Source organism: Ceratosolen solmsi, unplaced genomic scaffold (assembly GCF_000503995.2).
Source record: "Ceratosolen solmsi marchali unplaced genomic scaffold, CerSol_1.0 scaffold7, whole genome shotgun sequence".
In the NCBI taxonomy this organism is placed as follows: Eukaryota; Metazoa; Arthropoda; class Insecta; order Hymenoptera; family Agaonidae; genus Ceratosolen; species Ceratosolen solmsi.
In genome coordinates this window covers 10,262,859-10,283,320 of record NW_011948413.1, presented here as the reverse complement: position 1 = coordinate 10,283,320, position 20,462 = coordinate 10,262,859, and the positions used below count along the sequence as shown (strand labels likewise).

The 20,462-nt window shown below is 34.3% G+C and overlaps 1 protein-coding gene across 1 annotated transcript in view; it reads right to left on the bottom strand.

Annotated features, from left to right (window-relative positions):
- Positions 1–2,488: 2,488 nt before the first annotated feature.
- The window catches only part of LOC105367679 (uncharacterized), a 33,889-nt gene continuing 15,915 nt past the window's right edge, over positions 2,489–20,462 (bottom strand). The window contains exons 2-6 of the mRNA XM_011506447.1: positions 6,562–6,796; positions 5,823–6,224; positions 4,068–5,270; positions 2,628–3,362; positions 2,489–2,544 (exon numbers count right to left, since the gene is read on the bottom strand). Of these exons, the coding sequence (XP_011504749.1) occupies positions 2,489–2,544; positions 2,628–3,362; positions 4,068–5,270; positions 5,823–6,224; positions 6,562–6,796 (2,631 nt within the window). The remainder of the gene's footprint in view (positions 2,545–2,627; positions 3,363–4,067; positions 5,271–5,822; positions 6,225–6,561; positions 6,797–20,462) is intronic.

Sequence of the window (20,462 nt, the reverse complement as noted above, 5' to 3'; positions counted from 1 at the left end):
TCTCTCTCTCTCTCTCTCTGTATCTCTCTCTCTGTCTCTCTCTCTCTGTTTATTTTAGCTTACTTTTAACAAGGCGCTTGGAAGCGGTTGCGAAACAATTTGGATGTAGCTTGGAAGTAGCTTGGGATGGATGTGCGTATGATACGAGCTTACGGTCGGCTACGTTTAGTCGCGGCTCGCTGATTAGGGTAACAAAGATGGAACGAAGGTTGAACGCTCGAGGTAATAATTTCTTTTTTGGGCGTTGAGCGTCGGTAATAGCAGCAGCTGCGAGCTGATAATTTAAGGAAGATGTATTTTGAAAACCCGGACACGCGCAGTTGTCTTCCTCCAGCACTCCGATGACCAAATTAAAGTTTCGCTATTTAGCTATTTTAATAAGGTTAGTTTGTGAATAGAGTTAACGAAATGTTCTCCTCCTCCAAAGATTTTATTTAACTTGTAAGCAAATTTAATGGCTGCGCGATCTCGATGCAGTACCATTTGGTCATTTTAATTATGACATTCAAGTTCGGTCAAGGAGGCTGAACAATGCTTCGTGGTGGAAGTTTTGTTTTAATAATTTGCAAACGAAATTTGAATAAATCTAAAATTGTCGGCTCAGCTTATTGTCCGAGTTTCGTTTAATTTGAAGTGAATACTAAAATACTGTGGTGTGTTAGAAGGTTTGAAGCATTGACAAATAATCTTGAAGTTTGGCGGTCATAATCGCTGAACATTTTGATATTACTATATTTAATTTACTTGTACACATATATTTAAAATCTATGGGTAAGAATATTAATTGACAAAGCCAATTATTATATTCGACGTATGCTCTAACGCGTGAGTTAATATGTTATAAAAAATTTCATACACGATGACTCGAGTGCCGTCATTGTCTGGTTTTCTAGATTAAAATTATATAAACGATTGGACGATTTATATTGTAACGTTGTAGTACATGTGCTACACAGATACAAATTAAAATACAATCGGATATGCCATATGATATACATTGTCATAGGTACACAACCAATGACCACGACATAATAAGATATTTAAAATATTGCATTAAAATAATATAAAAAAACTGGATGTATTATAATTTCATTAAAAGTATTGATCCTAGATGTCTTGTAAGAATGATTTAGTCTATATTATCGATCGTATGTAGCATCGATATCAACTATCTCAGATGAAATATGTAATGTATATTAGACAAGTTAGCAAAGCAAAAAAGGTATTACAAGATTAGGCGTGGAAATTTTTTCCGTAAACGTCAATGTCATAAGAAACTTGAAAAAAAATTATTTTTACAGCTTGCTTCTTTTCTTTTGTTGCATTAATAATTATGAAAATGTTTTGTTAATTCAATCAGCCTTAGTAATTGTAGTATTTGTAACGTAACTCTTCCAACTACTTCAATACGACGATATAACAAAATTCTATGTTACCGACATAAGCAACGTGATATTTTTAAAATTCCTTTCTCCGTACTAGTTTCAAAATTTTATTACACGCGAGGGATCACCGCTTCTCGTATAAATACATAATTTATAAATTATAATTGCCAACAGCTACGTCATGCGATTCTCTAGGCACGAATGTAGCATTATAAATATTAAATACGATTAATAATAATGATTATTATTATTATTAACAACAACAACAATAACAAAAACCAAATGTTTAAATTTATATTCGAATAACATTCGACAAAGTTTTCATGAAAATGAGAATGTTCGATATGAAAATGAAAACGCGCTAACTGAACAGAATGAGTAGAATGAAGCTTTAAAATCGATTAATCTATTTTTATTTTGATTTGTGAAACATTAGGCTTGAAAACGATTTAACAACAACTGTTATATTTTTCCTTGCGAAACATAAACTTTTAAATAATTTTAATATAAATAAATATATATATATATATATATATATATATTTATTTATTTATTTATTTATACTAAAATTATATATGTATTTTATTATTATTTATTTTTTTAAAGAGACAGATGTGGTGTATTTTCAAAAATTAAACGTATTTATCAATATTCTCCAAAAACAATAATAAGATGCAGCCAACACATTTTTCAATAATTTTATATCCACTCCTACAAAACAATATTATGTACTAGAACAAACTTGACACAAAATTGTTTTCAATATCATGATATATTATTATTATTAACAATGTATGCATGCAATAAACTCCATATAATAACGTAAGCTTGACATTCGTTTAAGATACGGTGATGACATAACTCACACAATTCACTATTAGCTAATTGCAAAGCTCTACCGTGGCATTAAAAATTAACGAAATTGAAGAGCTTAATTACCGTCATCCGGTAGCACAGTGCTGATGGTCGTGTCTTGACTAATGTCGTCATTTCCGATGCTTGGATGTCTCTCGACACCTTCGGGCACATTATCGGAATTCGAATCAAGCCACCAGGGCTTTTCACCCGACGATTGACGTCTCACTCTCGCACTCGCGCGCCTTTTATCCGACGTTGAATTGTTTTCCATGTTCGTTGTGCTCGAGCTTCGTGATAAATTCTGCGCAGCTGATTTCGATACGGAATTTGGCGATTTCTTCGCTGAGTCGGAATTCTCGTCACTGCACGCATCGACCCAACCACCGGCTCTACTAATCTCATCGGCGCTCTCCTGCTGTTTGATCTTAAAATTATTGGCGACGGGAGCCAGGGTTCGTATTAAAAATGACTTGGCCTCGTCTGTCTTTCCGGATCTATCGTTTCGCGAGCGCGGGGTCGAGGGTGGCCGAGGCGGCTTATCCGTATTTATCGAAAGTTCATCCGCGGACGAAACTAACACGCTCGTCTTTGACGAATCGAGGCTCGTTTTGCCCTTCCGCTCTTGGAAAGGGGCATTGGGCGTGCGCTTTTTTCTTATATCTTGCTTAGCTTTTGCCGGCTCATTGTCATCGGCGTCGCTAATCGACGTATCAGAGGAGCTGCCGTCGAAGCTACACTCCGACGTCGAAATGGACACGGTCCGCGCGATGTTACGGTTGCTGGACGACGGCGGAGACTTCGAGCTACTTTTCCGCCCGTCTCTCTCAGGACCTTTTACATCTCCTTTGCGCGCGATATTTGCTTTTGTCGGCGGGGCCTTGTGCTTCGAAGCCAATTTGGTTGGCTTAAGCGAGACCAAGGAGCCGAACGAAGCCACCTGCTGCAGCATCGTCGTGGACCCCGAGTTTGACTCTGATTGCGAATCCTGGGAGCTAACGGACACGCTCCTCTGGTACTTCTTCTGGTTCTTCCTATCGCTAATTTGAGATCGCGATGGATCGCCATTCTCCATATTTAGGGCGGACTTTCGGAAGTCCTTGTTAACGTACTTCATACCCCCTGTGCCACCCATCGTTCCGTTTCTCCCAACCATTTCGGATTTGGGAACCGGTGGCTTGCGTTCGCGTGCGTCCGCCGACGAGGCCTGACGCGAAGTCACTGACGATCCAGCTGAGACGCTTGCACACTTGCTATTAGACGACGACGGTAGCGCAGTAGTGGTGGTGGCCGAGACGGACTTTATTTTCGTCATCGATGCTGCCGTTGCCGCTGTAGCCGAGGACGTCGACGACACGGACTTGCCATTACTATTGCTGCTGCTGCTGCTGCTGCTGCTGCTGCTGCTACTGTTGCTGCTACTACTACTACTACTACTACTACTACTACTACTGCTACTACCACTACCACCACTACCACTCTTACCACCCTTACCACCACCACTACTGCTACTACAACTATTATTACTGCCATTGATATTGCTATTACTGTTGTTGCTGTTGCTGTTGCTGTTGCTGTTGCTGTTACTACTACTACTACTACTACTACTACTACTACTACTACTACTACTACTACTACTACTACTACTACTACTACTACTACTACTACTACTACTACTACTACTACTACTACTACTACTACTACTACTACTACTACTACTACTACTACTACTACTACTACTACTACTACTACTACTACTACTACTACTACTACTACTACTACTACTACTACTACTACTACTACTACTACTACTACTACTACTATTACTACTACTATTAGATCTATCGCCGTTGGCACTGTTGCAGCCAACTGGCCCGTTGATAGACGGCGGAGACTGTGCTGATGTCGTGTGACGGAGCTTTAAAGAGCCGCTCCTCGATACGCTAGCGGATTTGCCATGGGCCGAGGAGTTCCCGTCCGATAATTTACTCGACGATTCCTTACGAGATGAGCTAGTAGCGAGACCTTGGCCATGATCCTGACCCCCGCTGACTCTGGGCGTTTCTTCTCGGCTCGCGTTGGACTTGCGCTCTTCGCCATCGCTCAATGCGGCTTTACGTCTTTTCTGACTCGAGTCGACTTTCGCCGATGGGCGATCCACTTCCTTCGCTAGTGTCGAGGAGCCCGAATTACAACGATTATGGTGCTGCGTATTGTGGGCCGAGTATTGGATTAGATTGGTCGAGGATCCAATCGTGCTGCTCTTGGTGCTGCTCTTCGATGACTCGTCCATCGCTTTCGAGCACCCCGGTGAGTCCGTGCTCGCTCTGTTATGCGAGATATTGCAAGTGCTACGGGACGAGTAGAGACCGGGATTACTCGCAGAAGCGGACGAGCTAAATTTGTCTAGATAGGAGGAAACCCAAGGCACTCCGAAAGCCCTTCCAGTGGCGGCGCTATTGTACCGAGGAGTGTACCTACCCCTAGACGAACCTTCCCCAACGACGCAATCGACTTGCTGCTCTTTCGCGCACCGTTCAACCTTATTTAACTCCGATTTGTTCACCTCTCTCCGAACAACCTTAGGTAGGGGCTCTAATCTCTTTGTCCTTGCGTAGGCGGTAAGTGGTGGAGGCGGTGTGGGCGACGTTCCTCTTGTCACGACCGAGATAATTATGACTTCGTTTTCGGCACTGTCCTCCTTATCGCAACGTTTTGAATTATCAGTGAGGGCCATATCATGCAACTTCTCCTGCTTATTTTTTGGCGAATTAGTCGCGAGTGGCAAGCTCGTATCCAATGCTGCAGCATCCGAGCGTGAGTCGGTATTATGGCATTTTTGGTCTCGATCGGCAGCTTCATCCACGACCGGCGAAGGCTGCAATTTCGCAGCTGCATTGTGAAATTTGTCCGATCGTGTAAAGCCGATGCCGTCACTTAAGATACGCTCGGCATTATTTCGAGACACATGAGAATGGCGTCCATTATATCGTGGGGACGATGTAGAGCTTGTTGAGGATTCCGGATAATCTGAAATTCATATCAATTTGTTATTAATTATATAATTTTCATAAGAAATTTGTGAAAGAATGCTTAATAGCGCATAGCAGCGAGCACCCATTCGCGCATATTATTTGACCATCGACCAACAACATTGATAATATTTAACCAAGCGATTACGTGATTCCTTGAAATCATGGTGTACATTTAAATCGTAAACCAATAGTCGAGTCGTAAAATTCCCAATGCTATTAATAATAGAGAGGGGTGATTTTCTAACGGGAAATCTTCATTTATAAAGTCAGTCGTAAATTCGTCAATAAATTCGTTAGCCTCAAATAACCACGTAATTTAAGACTGCCGAGCCTTCAATTATACGAAAATATTAATAATTGTCATTAAGTCCATCGTGAGCAAAGAGTCTCCTCTCCACTCTATTTATAATTGGAATATTAGAGGCAAACGCGCACAATTCCGCTCGACCAACAAATCCTACAACTATTCATCTAAGAAATATGCAATAAAAATAAGCCGGCAATCTCCATAGACAAACAGGATGGATAATGAAGAGGAACAACTCACTGGATGACTGGCCGTTCTTCCCAGCCAACTGACTCCTTCCTCTCTGTCCCGAGGTTTTCCCGGCTACTTCCGGACTCGGCTCCTGCGACGCCCTCGAGGACGCGAATCTCGGTCCTTTGGTGGCTGCAGCCTCCTGTTCCCTCTCCTTTTTCTCACCGGCGTAACTCCGGCTGGACTCCGAGTAGGAATTCGAGGCCCCGTACCTGGGCGATTTGCCGCTGGACTCGCGATTGCCCCGGTACTTGTCCAGGACGGAGGCCGAACGTTCGGAGGCGATTTTTCCACTACCCAGGGTATATTTGTCAAGCATTGATGGGCCGTTGGAGGAGCGACCGCGAGTGCGTTGATCGTCTTTGCTTATATCACCGGGAGTCAGCCGTTCTTTTTCGGAATTTTTGTTAACTGCAAATCGATACTGTTAATTAGCCTATGCAGCGCTTGCTTGTTAATAATTAAGAACTCCAATTGAAAATCAAGAAGCGATTAAAGTCAATTAAAGTCACTAATTTATAATAACTAATTTCTTATCGATTATTATCGAATTTTTTTTTCTTGGCGCACGAGGAGAGTTGATGAATTTGTCTTTAAGCTTAATAGCGATAATAATTAGGTTTTGCGCCATTCATAATAGATTGGCTATAATGTAATAATGTTTGGCGAACAATTTTTTTTTTTAATTTTGTTTAACAACTCAATGAGAACGACATACGAGCTAGATCGAATGCTAATTTACACTTACAGGAATACTTATACGAGGCTTTCTCCTCGGCCTTATCTCCATCTTTTTTTGTAAAATTTCCGGTATAAATGTTGCCAATACTTCTGTCTTTTGTTGTGGATGTTTTAAGGGAGCTTGAGCCAATACCGGTGTAGTTAGTTCTATAATTACTGAAATTACTTCCCGTCGTTGCATTCCGTCCGAATGTGCTGTTACTAGCGATGCCGGTTCTGCTTCTGTAAGCTCCACTATCACCCTAAACAGACATTATATAATCAGTTTATGCGGAAAAAAATATTTATTAAATTTGTATTTATTAGATTTTTGCTATGCTCGTGTCACTTTTATTATGCTGGAAGCGTACGAGACAACTAGATTAGCGCCGTGTTTATGGTCGATTCGGTTATAGCGCTGATCAATATTGTGGAGCAAGATGGGTAAAGATTTGAATAGAATAAAATAAAAAATCGATTAAACCTTTGTTTTCTATCTTATAGTATTTGTTCCTCGGGCTATCGTCATCCTCGCAAGCTTTACAGTAGTTTAAAGTGCAAATGTCGTTGATGGTCGTCAAGCCAAAGATACTAACATCATATTTATCTAAATGAATCGTATGCTTGCGACAGTAAGATACCTGAAGAAGAGTATATTTATTAAAATAAATATGCTAAATAACATCCGAGCTTTTCATTAAGCTTTTCAAGAGCAAATAATAAGGATTAATAAGATTTAATAGCCGAGCAATATTATAGCATCCACAACAAATCCAATCAATACAATAACATAAAGGCAGCTATAGGAAAATGTGGCTGTATCAATTGCACAACGATGCAGGTTGCGCAGGTACACGCACTCAAACATAACACATCGACATTTACGTCGCGAGTCAATAGCTGATAAAGTGCGTTTATCTTCGTAGCAGCGCTTCTGATGAAAAAGACCTAATGCTTTTCCAACGAGATCGATTTGAGTGTCGGTGAATCGCGACACGCGATAATATCAACATAATCTCTCGTATAGACACCGAGAATGATAAATAGATGTGTGTACGCGAACTTATATATTTATTCAAACGCGCGTGTATATGTAGGTGAGGGAGAAGATAGAAAAAGAGAGATTTTAAGTGCGCGCGATAGACGGGTTGGGGGCGAGAGGCCTTAGGAGTGCGCGTGTGTGTGAGTGGGAGAGAGATATAGAGAGAGAAAGGAGAGAGAAAGGAGAGAGAGAGAGAGAGAGAGAGAGAGAGAGAGAGAGAGAGAGTGAGAGACGCGCCGGGAGTCAAGCATAAGGAACGCTCCTTTCGACTCTTTGTATACGTATACGTGCGATATATCACGTACAAATTGTTTCTTTGACAGGTCCATTCTTCATTGTCCATCGCTGCGTTCGACCAATGGCGCTGCGGATACGTCTGGTTCTAGCGAGGGAAAGGTTTTTCCCTTCGTTCGGCCTATCCCTCGCTCTCTCGTACTAGTAAAGATCGTTCGTTAAAGGTACGGAAGAAGAAGAATTGTCGATGCGCACGCCAGCCAGACAACTCGCGATTTTCTGCGTTTGATGTGGAGTATACGGAGCGAGCGCAATATAATCTTTTTTTTCTCTTTCTCATCCCCTTCCCTGCCCTTCTCCTCGTCCACAACATCCGACCCTTTCTTATTTGTTTTCTTCGCAAAGAAGAATTCCACGACGGCTTTTTTGCTTGATAATTGTATACGTCGCTATTACGTTAGTTACATGTACCTTCTTTGGACTTTATTTTTATTTGTATTAAAGGTCTGTGTAAAAAGAGATAATTGTGTAGAACGTGGTATTTTCAAGCTCTCGACAATAGGAATAATTTATTCTGTTACACTGAAACTGTAATAACACAACAGGATTGAAAACAAGTGTGTAAACTGTTAATATATACTTTTTTTTCTGCTATTGGTTTACTTCAAAGTTAACAGTGAGAAAATCTATTATTCCTCTTTGGCATATAAATCAATATAAAAATCACGCCTATTTCTTCATAATAATACCTGAGTTTATATTTCTAATATTATGAGCACATATGCGCAATTCATAAGTAAATACTTCAAATTATTATTTGACTATTATAAATACGCACACACACACACACACACACACGCACACACACACACACACACACACACACACACATATATATATATATATAATCTATCCGTATGTGTAATAAAGCAATTTTGTAAATACACTATTAATATATCAAACTAAATATTTAACAACATGTTGAAGAATAACCAAATTATATATAAAAAATAAATAAGAAGTCATTTAAATATAAAATATTATGTTATATATTTGCATTTGTAATAATATATTTGTAATAAATTTTAATTCAAGTTATTGAATTTTTATCAATTAATTATATTTTAATTTTTATATTTCTCTGTTAAAATGGAGACGTGTTTAAAGAAATATCATTGATTCGATTAATAACGTTGCTAACATTTTTGAAATTACATTCCATTAGTTATTAATATAGATTTCTCATTCTCTATAAATATGATAAGTGTACTGGAACCATGTGATTTTAATAAGTTATGAGCGTACTTTGCGCACTAAACACGTGTCCTCATTTTACGTGGACATCATAACAATACAAATTGTAATAGTCTGACCGGTACATTTGAGAAAAATAGTAATATATTTAATTAACATAAGTTTGGCAAGTTGCCGCTAAACTGAAAATAGAAGAGTAGTGGTTGGCCAGGCCGAGAGTAATAACCTTTTCGTATCTTATTCTCATTTCTATCTAGCTAGTGTCATAAATAAATAAAATTGTGTGCATTGTTGCATGTTTTAATAAATTTTTGTATTACCGTAAGTTCAATTATTGTCGAATAGCGAGTATGGGGTACTTGAAAATTGAAGTATACTCATACTCATAATTCTTTCATTTTACACGTTATTCTTGCAAATATTAACATGGTTGTTTGCTCATTGAAAAAAAAAACACTTTGATTTTGTTTTTATACATTTTATGTTTGGGAATTAAAATCGTGGTGAATAATAATGTATTAATAGATTACGAGCACTTGGATAGCATATTTCAAAATATTAATTAAATTTTACATAAATTATATTTAGTTTGTAACCTTGTTTTTATTTTTCTTGTTTAATTATTTTATGTTGATTCGCATTTTAGCAAATAGTTTACTTTTAAATCACGAAATTATACCGAAAGAAGTATTAGGTATATTATAATTGTAAGAGGTGAGGTATTCGAATAACGGCACAAAATCATTAAATCATTAAATTATCTAAATGAATATTATCCTGACGTTTAAGAATATTTAAAAGAATGTAATAATTCTTTTTCGCTTCTTAAATTATCTATCACTGACTTATTTTTCATCAGCTATGATTCATTTTTTTAAATATTGCATACGGTATAGAGCCGTAGATATTTGTTAACGAATCCTATATTTCTGTTTATATTGTATATTGGCATAATGTGCCAAAATGTTTAAATAATTATAAAAGTAAAATCAATCATCGATCTTTAAATTTCTCAGATATTTAATTTAAGATTAAAGTTGCCAGCTTAGAGTAGCTTATTATGCCGCTATAATCTATGAATAATAATGTGCTAATGAATGAATTACTATATTTATGTTAACGCACATATTATCTTATTTTAAGAAAATGAGTTTTCTTAAATGAAATTTGAAAACTAGAAATTTAAAATAATCATTCAGTCATATATTTTTCAATTTAATTTTAAATATCACGCTCTCTAAAGAATACAAATAAACCAGAGAAAACATTGTTCACATTCACAAACAATAAGAATAATATATATATGTATAGATAATAAAATAATTAACTTTGATTCTCTTCTTTTCTCTAATATATGATTAGCTTACTAGGACTAGTTTACAAAATAGATGATGCTGTAATAATCAGAACAGAATTCGGAAATCATCTGCATCCAAAAGAACAAGCATACGTCAGAAATAATCAATAAATTTGTAATAATCACGAGCGTTACAAGACAGTTGTTTTAATTCGTCGCTTGACAGTTCGAGAGGCAAACGCATCGAAAAAATGGACTCGTTCGCTAATTTGCCAGCGGCTCTCGGCGGGGGCAATGACAATAATTCCCAATTTGACAATAATACGAAGGTCGCCTTAGATTGCGGCTTAGCAGCGGAGGTCAGGTGGTGGAGGATTAAAGGAGAGCAGTTGCCGCGCACAAATACACGGCCATTTTGGCAAAAACTCGAGCGGCATTTCGGACTAAGGAACAAAGAGTGGCATATCGCTTTAGTATCTCCATTAATACATTAATACGCCAAGTTGGGCGTGCAGATGTTGCGTTAAAATCTCGGGACCCGGTGATGGAGTAATTACGAGCGTAGGGGCAAGTCGGGTGGCCCGTTTAATTCTCAACTTATCATAATAAATCCGAGTGAATTGTGATTGGGGCCCCTAAAGCAGCTCCACCTTATCTGCCGTGGAACTTTTTTGCGCCCGACCGAGCAACAACTTCATAACTCTGTTAATTTCGAGTATCAAAAATTTTCCGCGATTATCGCCAGACGAGGGAGCTAATAATGGAGCCATTAAAGTAGTGATCGCGAAACGGCCACGAGTATAAGAATACGAGGCTTTCGGATTGGCGATAAGAGAGTGCGAGTAATGGGTCATTATTTCGAATGAATTTTAATCAAAAACTTTGGTGGAAGGTTAACAAAGTAGCAGTAGAGCAAAGAAGCGGTAGACGAGGACGAGCTATTTCATTAGGTCAATCAAGTCAATGTGTATTTCGACATATTTAGTTGGAGTTATACTCGTTTGCCCGTTGAAAATAACTTCACCGACAAAATAGAAGAATCTCCTTTTCGAAAAACTAAAGGCTTTCGTGTTTATTTATATTACGTTTTTCAAGCGTTTGCAACTGTCGTAAAGTTTAATATTGTAATTATTATTATACATTAGCCAAGGGTATGTATGGGCAATGGTTTAATTTGTTCGTCAATAGTAATTTGGTCGTCTGTCATGATTTTTGACAAAAAAAGCATGCTAAGTTTGATCATTTGATGACTTGAATTTGATTACAATCTCATTTTTACCAATTACGCATATAATATCAATAATTGCATAAACAATTATTTTATATTTTATATTAATTGATAGCTAATAGATATATCAACATGAGCTTAAAGAGACATCTATGCTAAAAACCTTATTTAAATTATTTTTTTACCTAATATAATGTTTTACAACGGTAGATGTAATGATTAAGTAGATTATTCGATTAAGCATTATTCGATTCGAAATATTATCAGCAAAATAATATGTAAATTTCGTAGCAGAAAAAATTGCATATATAGCATGACTTATTCATTTTGTAGCCAATGCACTGCGATAAATTGCCAACTCTCGGTACGCAAATATATATGTTGGAATTATTAGAAAACATATGCTTGCTTAATATTTTCCGTAATTATCTAAAGACATCAATACTGGTGTCGATATTTTTATATCGTTGTCTAAACGTTTCTTCTAAAGCACATTTTAATGTTCATTGCAATTTTTGTGAACAGACTCGAGAAAATTCTTTCATTCATAAGATAAATAAAATTATATACTATTAGCTATGCATAAATTATAATTGAGTGCTTTGAAGATTGATATACAAAATGTCAGATGATAAAGAGAGAAAAAATTGAAAATTATTTAATTTTTCAAAAGTAAACGTCAAGCTTAAATGCATACAGCAAATGCTCAGCCTAAACTTCCGTGCGCGTAAACTGATTTAATGCGGAAAGTAGAGGTAATTAGTTGCCTTATTATTTATTTGCTCCTTAGCAAATCTTTTTGACTGAAGCTCTTTCCCCGCCAATAATGAATTTGGTGCTCCGCCTATATATTTGATCAACTAACCGATTTATTTAGACTGTGAATATGCTTTACAAGTTACCTTCATAAGTTGCTCTTGTAATGTTCCAGTCTTGTTTTTCATATCGATATTACGGCAATTACAGTGCTTTCCCATCAATTATATTACTTTGCATTTACAGTACTCTGGATCAACACGATTACATCGATTATAATTAGTTAATTAGAATTATCTTTCAATCGGCAAGGATAAAGAGGATAATATGAAAAAAAAAAAAAAAAAAAAAAAAAAAAAAAAAAAATCTTTCACTTTCAAATTTTAAATAAACAAGTGGCACATATTTATTTGATAAATTTATTATTTATTATTCATTTTCAATAACCGTAAATTATTACTATGATTTACGAGGTAAATACGTACTGTTCTTATAAGTTACAAGTAAATTAATGGTAAAACCTCATGCGATTTTTTTGTAAAAAAAACCTTCGCCGCGTTGAAAAAGTTTACGATGCAATGTATTTACTTTAATATTTGGTTGTTTTGCATTACAATAAAGAAGTCTTCAGATAATTTTCGAGGATGATGAATGGAAAACTATTTGAAAATGTTATTTGAAATATAATGGAGTATTATTATATATGACGTATAGTGCATTTATACGAAGCTTAAACATAATGAATTTTGTTGTATTTCGAGCTAATTTAGATTAGGCATTATTTGTACATATTCGGAAGATTAATTAATCAAAATGGTTGAACGGATGTGTAAAATGAAATAGTAAATACTAATATTTTATGTGAGACGTTTAAAATATGGATTATATATTACGTAATGAAAGTTAAGATAGTTAAATATTATTATTTTAAACTATATAATATAAAGCAACTCAAAGTAAAAAATATACTTTCATTTTCAAGTATATATTGTAATGTGTGTGTGCGCGCGCGCGTGTTTGTGTAACGTATTAAATAAATAGAATATTATAATAAAAATCTAGAAAATTGAATAATATATTATATTATTCTATAATAGATATATTTGAGTCCATTGTTATAATTTAACGCATTAAATTCATTAAAATTTTTATATTTCATTAGATTACAAATATTTTTAACACTTTCATTACAATACAAATTTCAAATACAAAATTTTTATACATTTAATCTATGAGAATGAACAATATAAGGCCAAATAATATATCCCGGTGCGCGTTACATACCAAAGTGGATGGATGTATATGGTCACATATACATACAGAAACCTATAAAAGTCGCATTCTATAACCAGAAGCTCGAAGTCATTAAGGCAAATTGAAAATTTTTAACGCACGATATGGTTTTACACAACTAAGGTGTAACATGTTATTACGACAGAAACAAGGTTTTCCTACATAACAAAAATTAATTGCGGCAAAGCACCGCATGCTCTGGACTTTGGAGATTATGCAAGAATTTAAATTATTTAAATGAAAAGCTTGAGCGAAATGGAAAATTTTTCCGAAAATTCGCCCAAGCTGATTGTAAAGGAAAGTAGATTGTTAAAAGATTGCGAAAGGAAAGTTATAAATTAGAGCGTACTTATCCAAGTGTAGCCAACGTAAGATGGAATTTGTTTCTTCACTTTACGAAGATAAATTACATATTAAAAGAATAAATGAAAAGCTTGGCAATTATATCGAGAATAAAATCCATTTTGCATTCTGTTTTAATTGAATATTCAAGCACCGCTGAAAAAATATACTTAATACGTAATGAATAATTTCAAGTAGAATAATTGCACAATGAATGTATTAATATCTAAATGCATTATTTAACATGTCTATTTTTATAATTATTATCTGAAATGTTAGATAAATACTCCGCAAATTAGTATTCCTTTCGTTTTCTTGGCATCCTCTAAGATTTCTCATTTGCCAAGTCCGTTTTATAATCATAATTCAAGTCACCTAAATTATATATCACAATATCGAAGTGAGCCTGACTTTTAATAACATTTCAAATACTACGACGTACTATTATATATATATATATATATATATATATATATATATAAAAGAATCTCATAACATATAGAAATATAATATCTGTATTGCCGTTTTAAATTATCTTTTTGAATTTTCAATTAAATCACGCCTTTATAATGCACTATAACTATATATATATATATATATATATATATATATATATATACAACATAGATTGGTAGAGTGTTACGTGTAGTTTATAATTTTTCTTATTAAGCGCAATAATAAAAGAAAATGGTCCCGCTATACAACGACACACGAATAATTGAAATTCAAAATACTAGAACTAGAACTCGGTTGGCGTTCCTTGCCATATGATATCATTACCAACGGCAAAACCCCAACATTTGTGTAAGGTTTCTGGAAACTAAAACTTAACAAACAAATTTTCTAAATTTTACGGCCTTGAAGTTTATTCGGTGATGAATCTCATAAAAATTTTTATGCTCCCGAAAAGCGTGAAAAAAAAACAAAACAAAGATAACGAATGGGACAACCTACTCGACGCATGCATTACCAAAGCTTAAAAATAAAAGCTGCCGCATTTTATGATAAAAGTGTCAATGTTTATATGCTAAATCGTACTATTTCCACTTTCCAACTGCGATTAACATCCGACTCTAACTTTCGGAGCTCTCGGATCGGAGCGGAAAGCTCTCGAATCGGCGCCCCTTCCATTCCCTATATTTCCCGCAGCTCCATGACTTGATCGATTACCGAGGAAAAGCGATGCGCGGCGCGCGTTAGATTGTCGGTGCTCCGAGAATAGATTTTGATTGGGGCGCGCATAGTCGAGTCGGAAAAAACGACCGCGTGGAAGTTTGTGCACAGTTAGCATTCGACTATCCGGGAGAAAATCGAAGAAATGGAGTAAGAAGTGGGGCCGAATGAAAGAGAAAGAAAGAAAATGAATCGGAGGTGTCTGTAAAGTTTAAAGATTTGTAAGAGAGAATCTTCAAGCTCGAGCTCGTCGCTTTAATTTTAATAATATTTACAGATTTTTCTCTACTTTAGACTTACTACATTACGTATTAACTGTAAATGTGTAGAAGCAAAATCAATTTGTATTAGTACGTGAGTGATTATTAATATCTTGGAAAATATTTGTATGTTTCGTTGGATAGTGAAGATTCTTGACGGTTTGATTGAATTATAAGAATAAGGAAAGTTATGGTGGCAATTTTTTCAAAAAGGAACGTTATATAATGGCACTTTTAATGGGGTCGAACACTTGCAGAGGAAAAGTAGTTCGCTGATGATATATTACGAGTAACTTATCTACAACTATTCTGCTGGATATAGTTTGAAAGACAATTTTTTATATAAAGCGTAGATAGCTTGAAGACGCAAAGTTTAAGAAATGTTTCTACTTTCACAAATATTTGTAAACGTTTTGCGAGACTACTGTTTATTAAAACACAGATGTTGTAAATAGTTACATTTGTTATTGAAATACTTGCCTCTCGCACTCTTAATGAAACCATTAAATTGATTAAAATTCTGTGGCTAATTCGACTAATTTCGACGATTTTATTAAAAAAAAATTCTAAATTCCTTAATTCATTATGATAAATCCATTAGTTTTTGTGTATTATGACAGTATGTATTATGACATGTATACATACATTAGTAAACATAAATTAAGATGAATAGACATTATAATTCGTGAAATAGTATTATGCAAATACAATTAAATCATTTTAATTTAATATACTTTAGTATTGATTGCATAATGACGCTAATTATACGTAATGGTAATTTTTATATATTTGAATATTTAATAGTTTTCATCCAATAGAGATTAATTATTATTGTATTAAATATATTTCATTTTCTCAATGCTGTTGTACCGCCTGTATTTTCTCATAAAAACAAAAATCGTATACTTATAAATAGAGTTTATATGTTCGTAAATTCTGTTGAAGGCGGTAAAATTATATAGTCTTTGCTCCTTTAAACAGAAAATTGTTTCGTAGCCAAAATAAAAGAAAAATAAAAGAAATTAAACGTATTATAGTAAAACGTTGTTCGAAGATTTGAACATCGTTCCAACCAACACACACTTATGTATCGTATGCACGTGCTTATATCAGTGTGCAGTCTTATTACTATATATCGACAATAGTAAAGTAAAACTTATTCCGAATAAAACGTAATGTTAAGATATATAAATCTTTAATAGTTAATGTAAATTAATTCAATATAAAATATTATAACAAATTTATTTAAATTTCAAACATATATTAACTATTTACTGAAGTCAGATTTACTAAAAATAGTATAATATATATATATATATATATATATATATATATATAAATTATAATTTTAACCGCAAAGAGATTTAAAAAATATTAACGAACAATATTAACTTAAACAAAATTTAAAAATTTAAAGCAATTTATTTCACAGATTTTATGTTAAATGTAAAATAATAATAATAAAAAATAGTAGTAGTTGTTGTAGTAATTATAGGCAATGATTTATAAAATTAAATGACTCTCCATATGAAAATTGTGATTCAGATTATAGTAATGTTTTACTGACATCGCATTGCCTATTCAATGTTATATGAAGCAGAAAAAAAGATAATAAATAAATGTAAAGGATGCGAGCTCTTGAAAGAGAACATAAATTTGGTTTTGTGATTTTTTTTTTTTTTTTTTTTTTTTTTTTTTTTTTGTTACTTTTCAGAAACTGAATCGAACGCATTCCGTAAAATTGATACAAATGGTCTGCGAAGTCGTCGGTTTGGCAAAATCGGCTCGATCATCTACTGAACATAGCATTTCGAGATTTATCGAACTTGAGTACGAAGGCGCAGCCATGTTTAAATCAATTCTTTGTGTTGCATTAAAGATTCGAAGAACAGGTTTTTACTATTACGAGCCGGCGGTTGCTTCTTTTTTCTATAAATTCTGATAAATTGGAAGAAATGCATTAATACTGTTATTAATAATTTTAACAATTTAGCATTGCTACATTTCAAAATTGTTTTCCAAGATAAAATATATATTTTATCGTATAGATTGAGTGAAAAAAATTACAGAAAATTGCGAATTTGCATCCTTCCACTGTTTCCCCATTGCAATTTCGCTACTTTAAACGATTGTTTATGATGCCATAATGTAATAATAATATTTATCGCTATTTAATATGAAATATTAAATTCTCATCTATTGCTATTCTATTATAATAATTAGCCTAAAACTCTCGTTCATACATTTTCACATTAAAAATTGACGGTTCCATTTCTTTTATTAGCGTTTTAAGCTAAATGCCAATTAATAATTGCTGGAAAACGATTATGTTTCTTAATTATTCATAATTGGCAATCAAGATTGATTGAATGCCAATAGGAGAATAAATTATTTTATCACTTTTTTGTTAATATTAATAAAATTATAATTGCGAATAAATTTTAACGACGAACAATATATTGCCTAAAAGAGATTTTATTAATGCACTTATTTTAATAGCATAATTAAAATTGAGAAACTTTTCATAATGATTCATAATGATATCATAATGATAAGTTGCTATAACACGGACATGAATTATGTAGAGTTTTATACGACATATAAAAAAAGGAATATATATATATATATATATATATATATATTTATATTAGAAGCTGTAAAAGACATTGAATTTCCAAAACGAAGTTGAGAATATAATTAGATAACGTTCAAGAGTTAGTGAGATGAAATATAACAACAAAGATAATCGAGCCTGCCATGCGAGTACATTTTTATTTATCCTTCATAATCCTACATCGCGTCTAAGGGATGAAATATCCTGTGTATGAAACGCTCGAAGAATAGGAAGCGGCTGGCAGCGTCAAATCTTTTCAATATTGCTTTATCGGCCATAAAATTCGGCCGCTTACAGCCGTCGGGGATAAATCGAGCTCCGGGGACGCAGCGAGGAGAAAACGAAGACTTTTCCTGATGGGCGAGAGCAGGCGAAGAAAATCACAGACGCGAGCGCGTGTGCAGCTCCAATGTTACGGATCGCGCTTGCGAAAAGGGATCGGACCCGGAATGTTGCGCGTTACGAAAGCTTCAAGCATCTGGCACAAAGACGCGGCATTGTTTAAATTAAACCACAAAATTAGTGGTAAGGATTGCCGCTTTCACCCGAGGCAAGTGTAATGTGAAAGCTTCCCGAAATTCCGAGGAAAGTGTATGAAAGTGGAAAAACTGAACTAATGCTTGCCTTTGAGTTTTCAAGCGGGTCCGCTCCGAGTGAATAATTCAAGCGAATCGATCCTAAAGTGCGACTGAAATGCTTTCAAAGAGCTTGAAAAGTTTCTCGCGGCCAATCGGCCATTCAATCAGCAATTGAAACGACTCTTGGTGTTTGCTTATCAATAATTGTCGCTGTGCCGGAGAGATTAATGGTTCAATTGTCCGTGACGTTTTTAAAACGATTAAAAGCGACAATTTGCTCGCCTTAATCCAACTATCTAATTTCCATTAGGAAATAATAATAATAATAACAATAACAACAATAATAATAATAATAATAATAATAACAATAATAATAATAATAATAATAATAATAAGAAAAATACAATAATTTACCGTCAATTAATGCTTTTTTTTTCAATAATTCATGCCTACAATTAAGATAATGCACAATAACGATAATACGTATAATTGTGAACTATTGGTAAATCATTTATGAAGATCCTGTTGATAAATTTCGCAGAGACCGAAATCGTCTGGCATGACAAGTCGTTATATCATAGACGGGAAGTATTTTATCTGGATTTTTAATTATACGTATTCGATTATCAACGATGAGTAAATATGACTAATGTTGAAATTTATTCGGTCCACATTGTTTAAATATCATTTATGACAAAATAAATTATTGAGAAAAAAATGAGAAAATAAGAACATATCAGAGTTTAATTAAGTAAAAAACTTCTATAACATCTAATTCGTAATTGATAAATTTTATGTTTTCTTCGTTACAAAATTTATGTTATATTAAGCTTCCTAATTTCGTTCGTATTTGCATCACCAGAATTTCACTGAATATACATTACTTTCATTTTAAAGCCATAATTACGATAATAGAATCACAATTAAATAATTCCATAATCTAAGGATGTCCTTACCTGTAAATGTAAGACTTTACAGTCGGCGGATAAATGAAATGTTTGTAATTGAATTTAAAGTGCGAGCTATCGTGTTGGTAATAATATATAAAAATTAGTTTTGATAAAAATTATAAAATTAAATAGAAATGGAAAAAGTTTCTAAATATAAGAATTTCCTTTTTTAACTTGACAATGCCATTTTTTTTTTATAGTATACCTGCCATTTGTCCCATCTCAAATGTTACATTGGAAAATTCTATTCTATCTATTAAAATATTATTATTGGTGAATTTATGATAACACGGTGCTATAGGGATATTTCTTACAAAAAAAAAAAAAAAAAAAAAAAAAAAAAAAACCCCAAATAAAAAAAAAAAAAAAAAAAAAAAAAAAAAAAAAATACCCACATTAAGATATATGATAAGAAATCTACATTTGCGAAGTAATATTTTTTATTTCCTAAATGAAATGATACAATACCAAGGCAACAGTGCTTGTCTTTTATATTCTTTTTCAATTTTTTAGAACACCAATATTGCCGAGTGCGCAGCTAGCTTTTCATCAATTAGACACTCGCTTATTATTAACAACAATCGCATCTCCATATTTTCATATAACACTAATAAAGAGTGGGATGGATGGAGTTGGTGGAGGTCTCGTCTCGCGATACAATCGATCAACAACTATTGCAGTAATAGCCCAAGCTTCTATAATAATACGCTTACGCTAGAAAAATATTAATTACAAATGAAATAAATGGAGCCGCCAGTGCACCCGCTAAAAGCGCTCGATCTCATCGCTACGCCGTTGGGTCTCAGAAGTCGAGCTGCGGCGATTCGCCCCATTCGGCGTTAATAATCCGTCCAACAGGTTGGCCGATCGTCGATAAATGGCAGCGGTACCGAGCCCCCCCCCCCTTG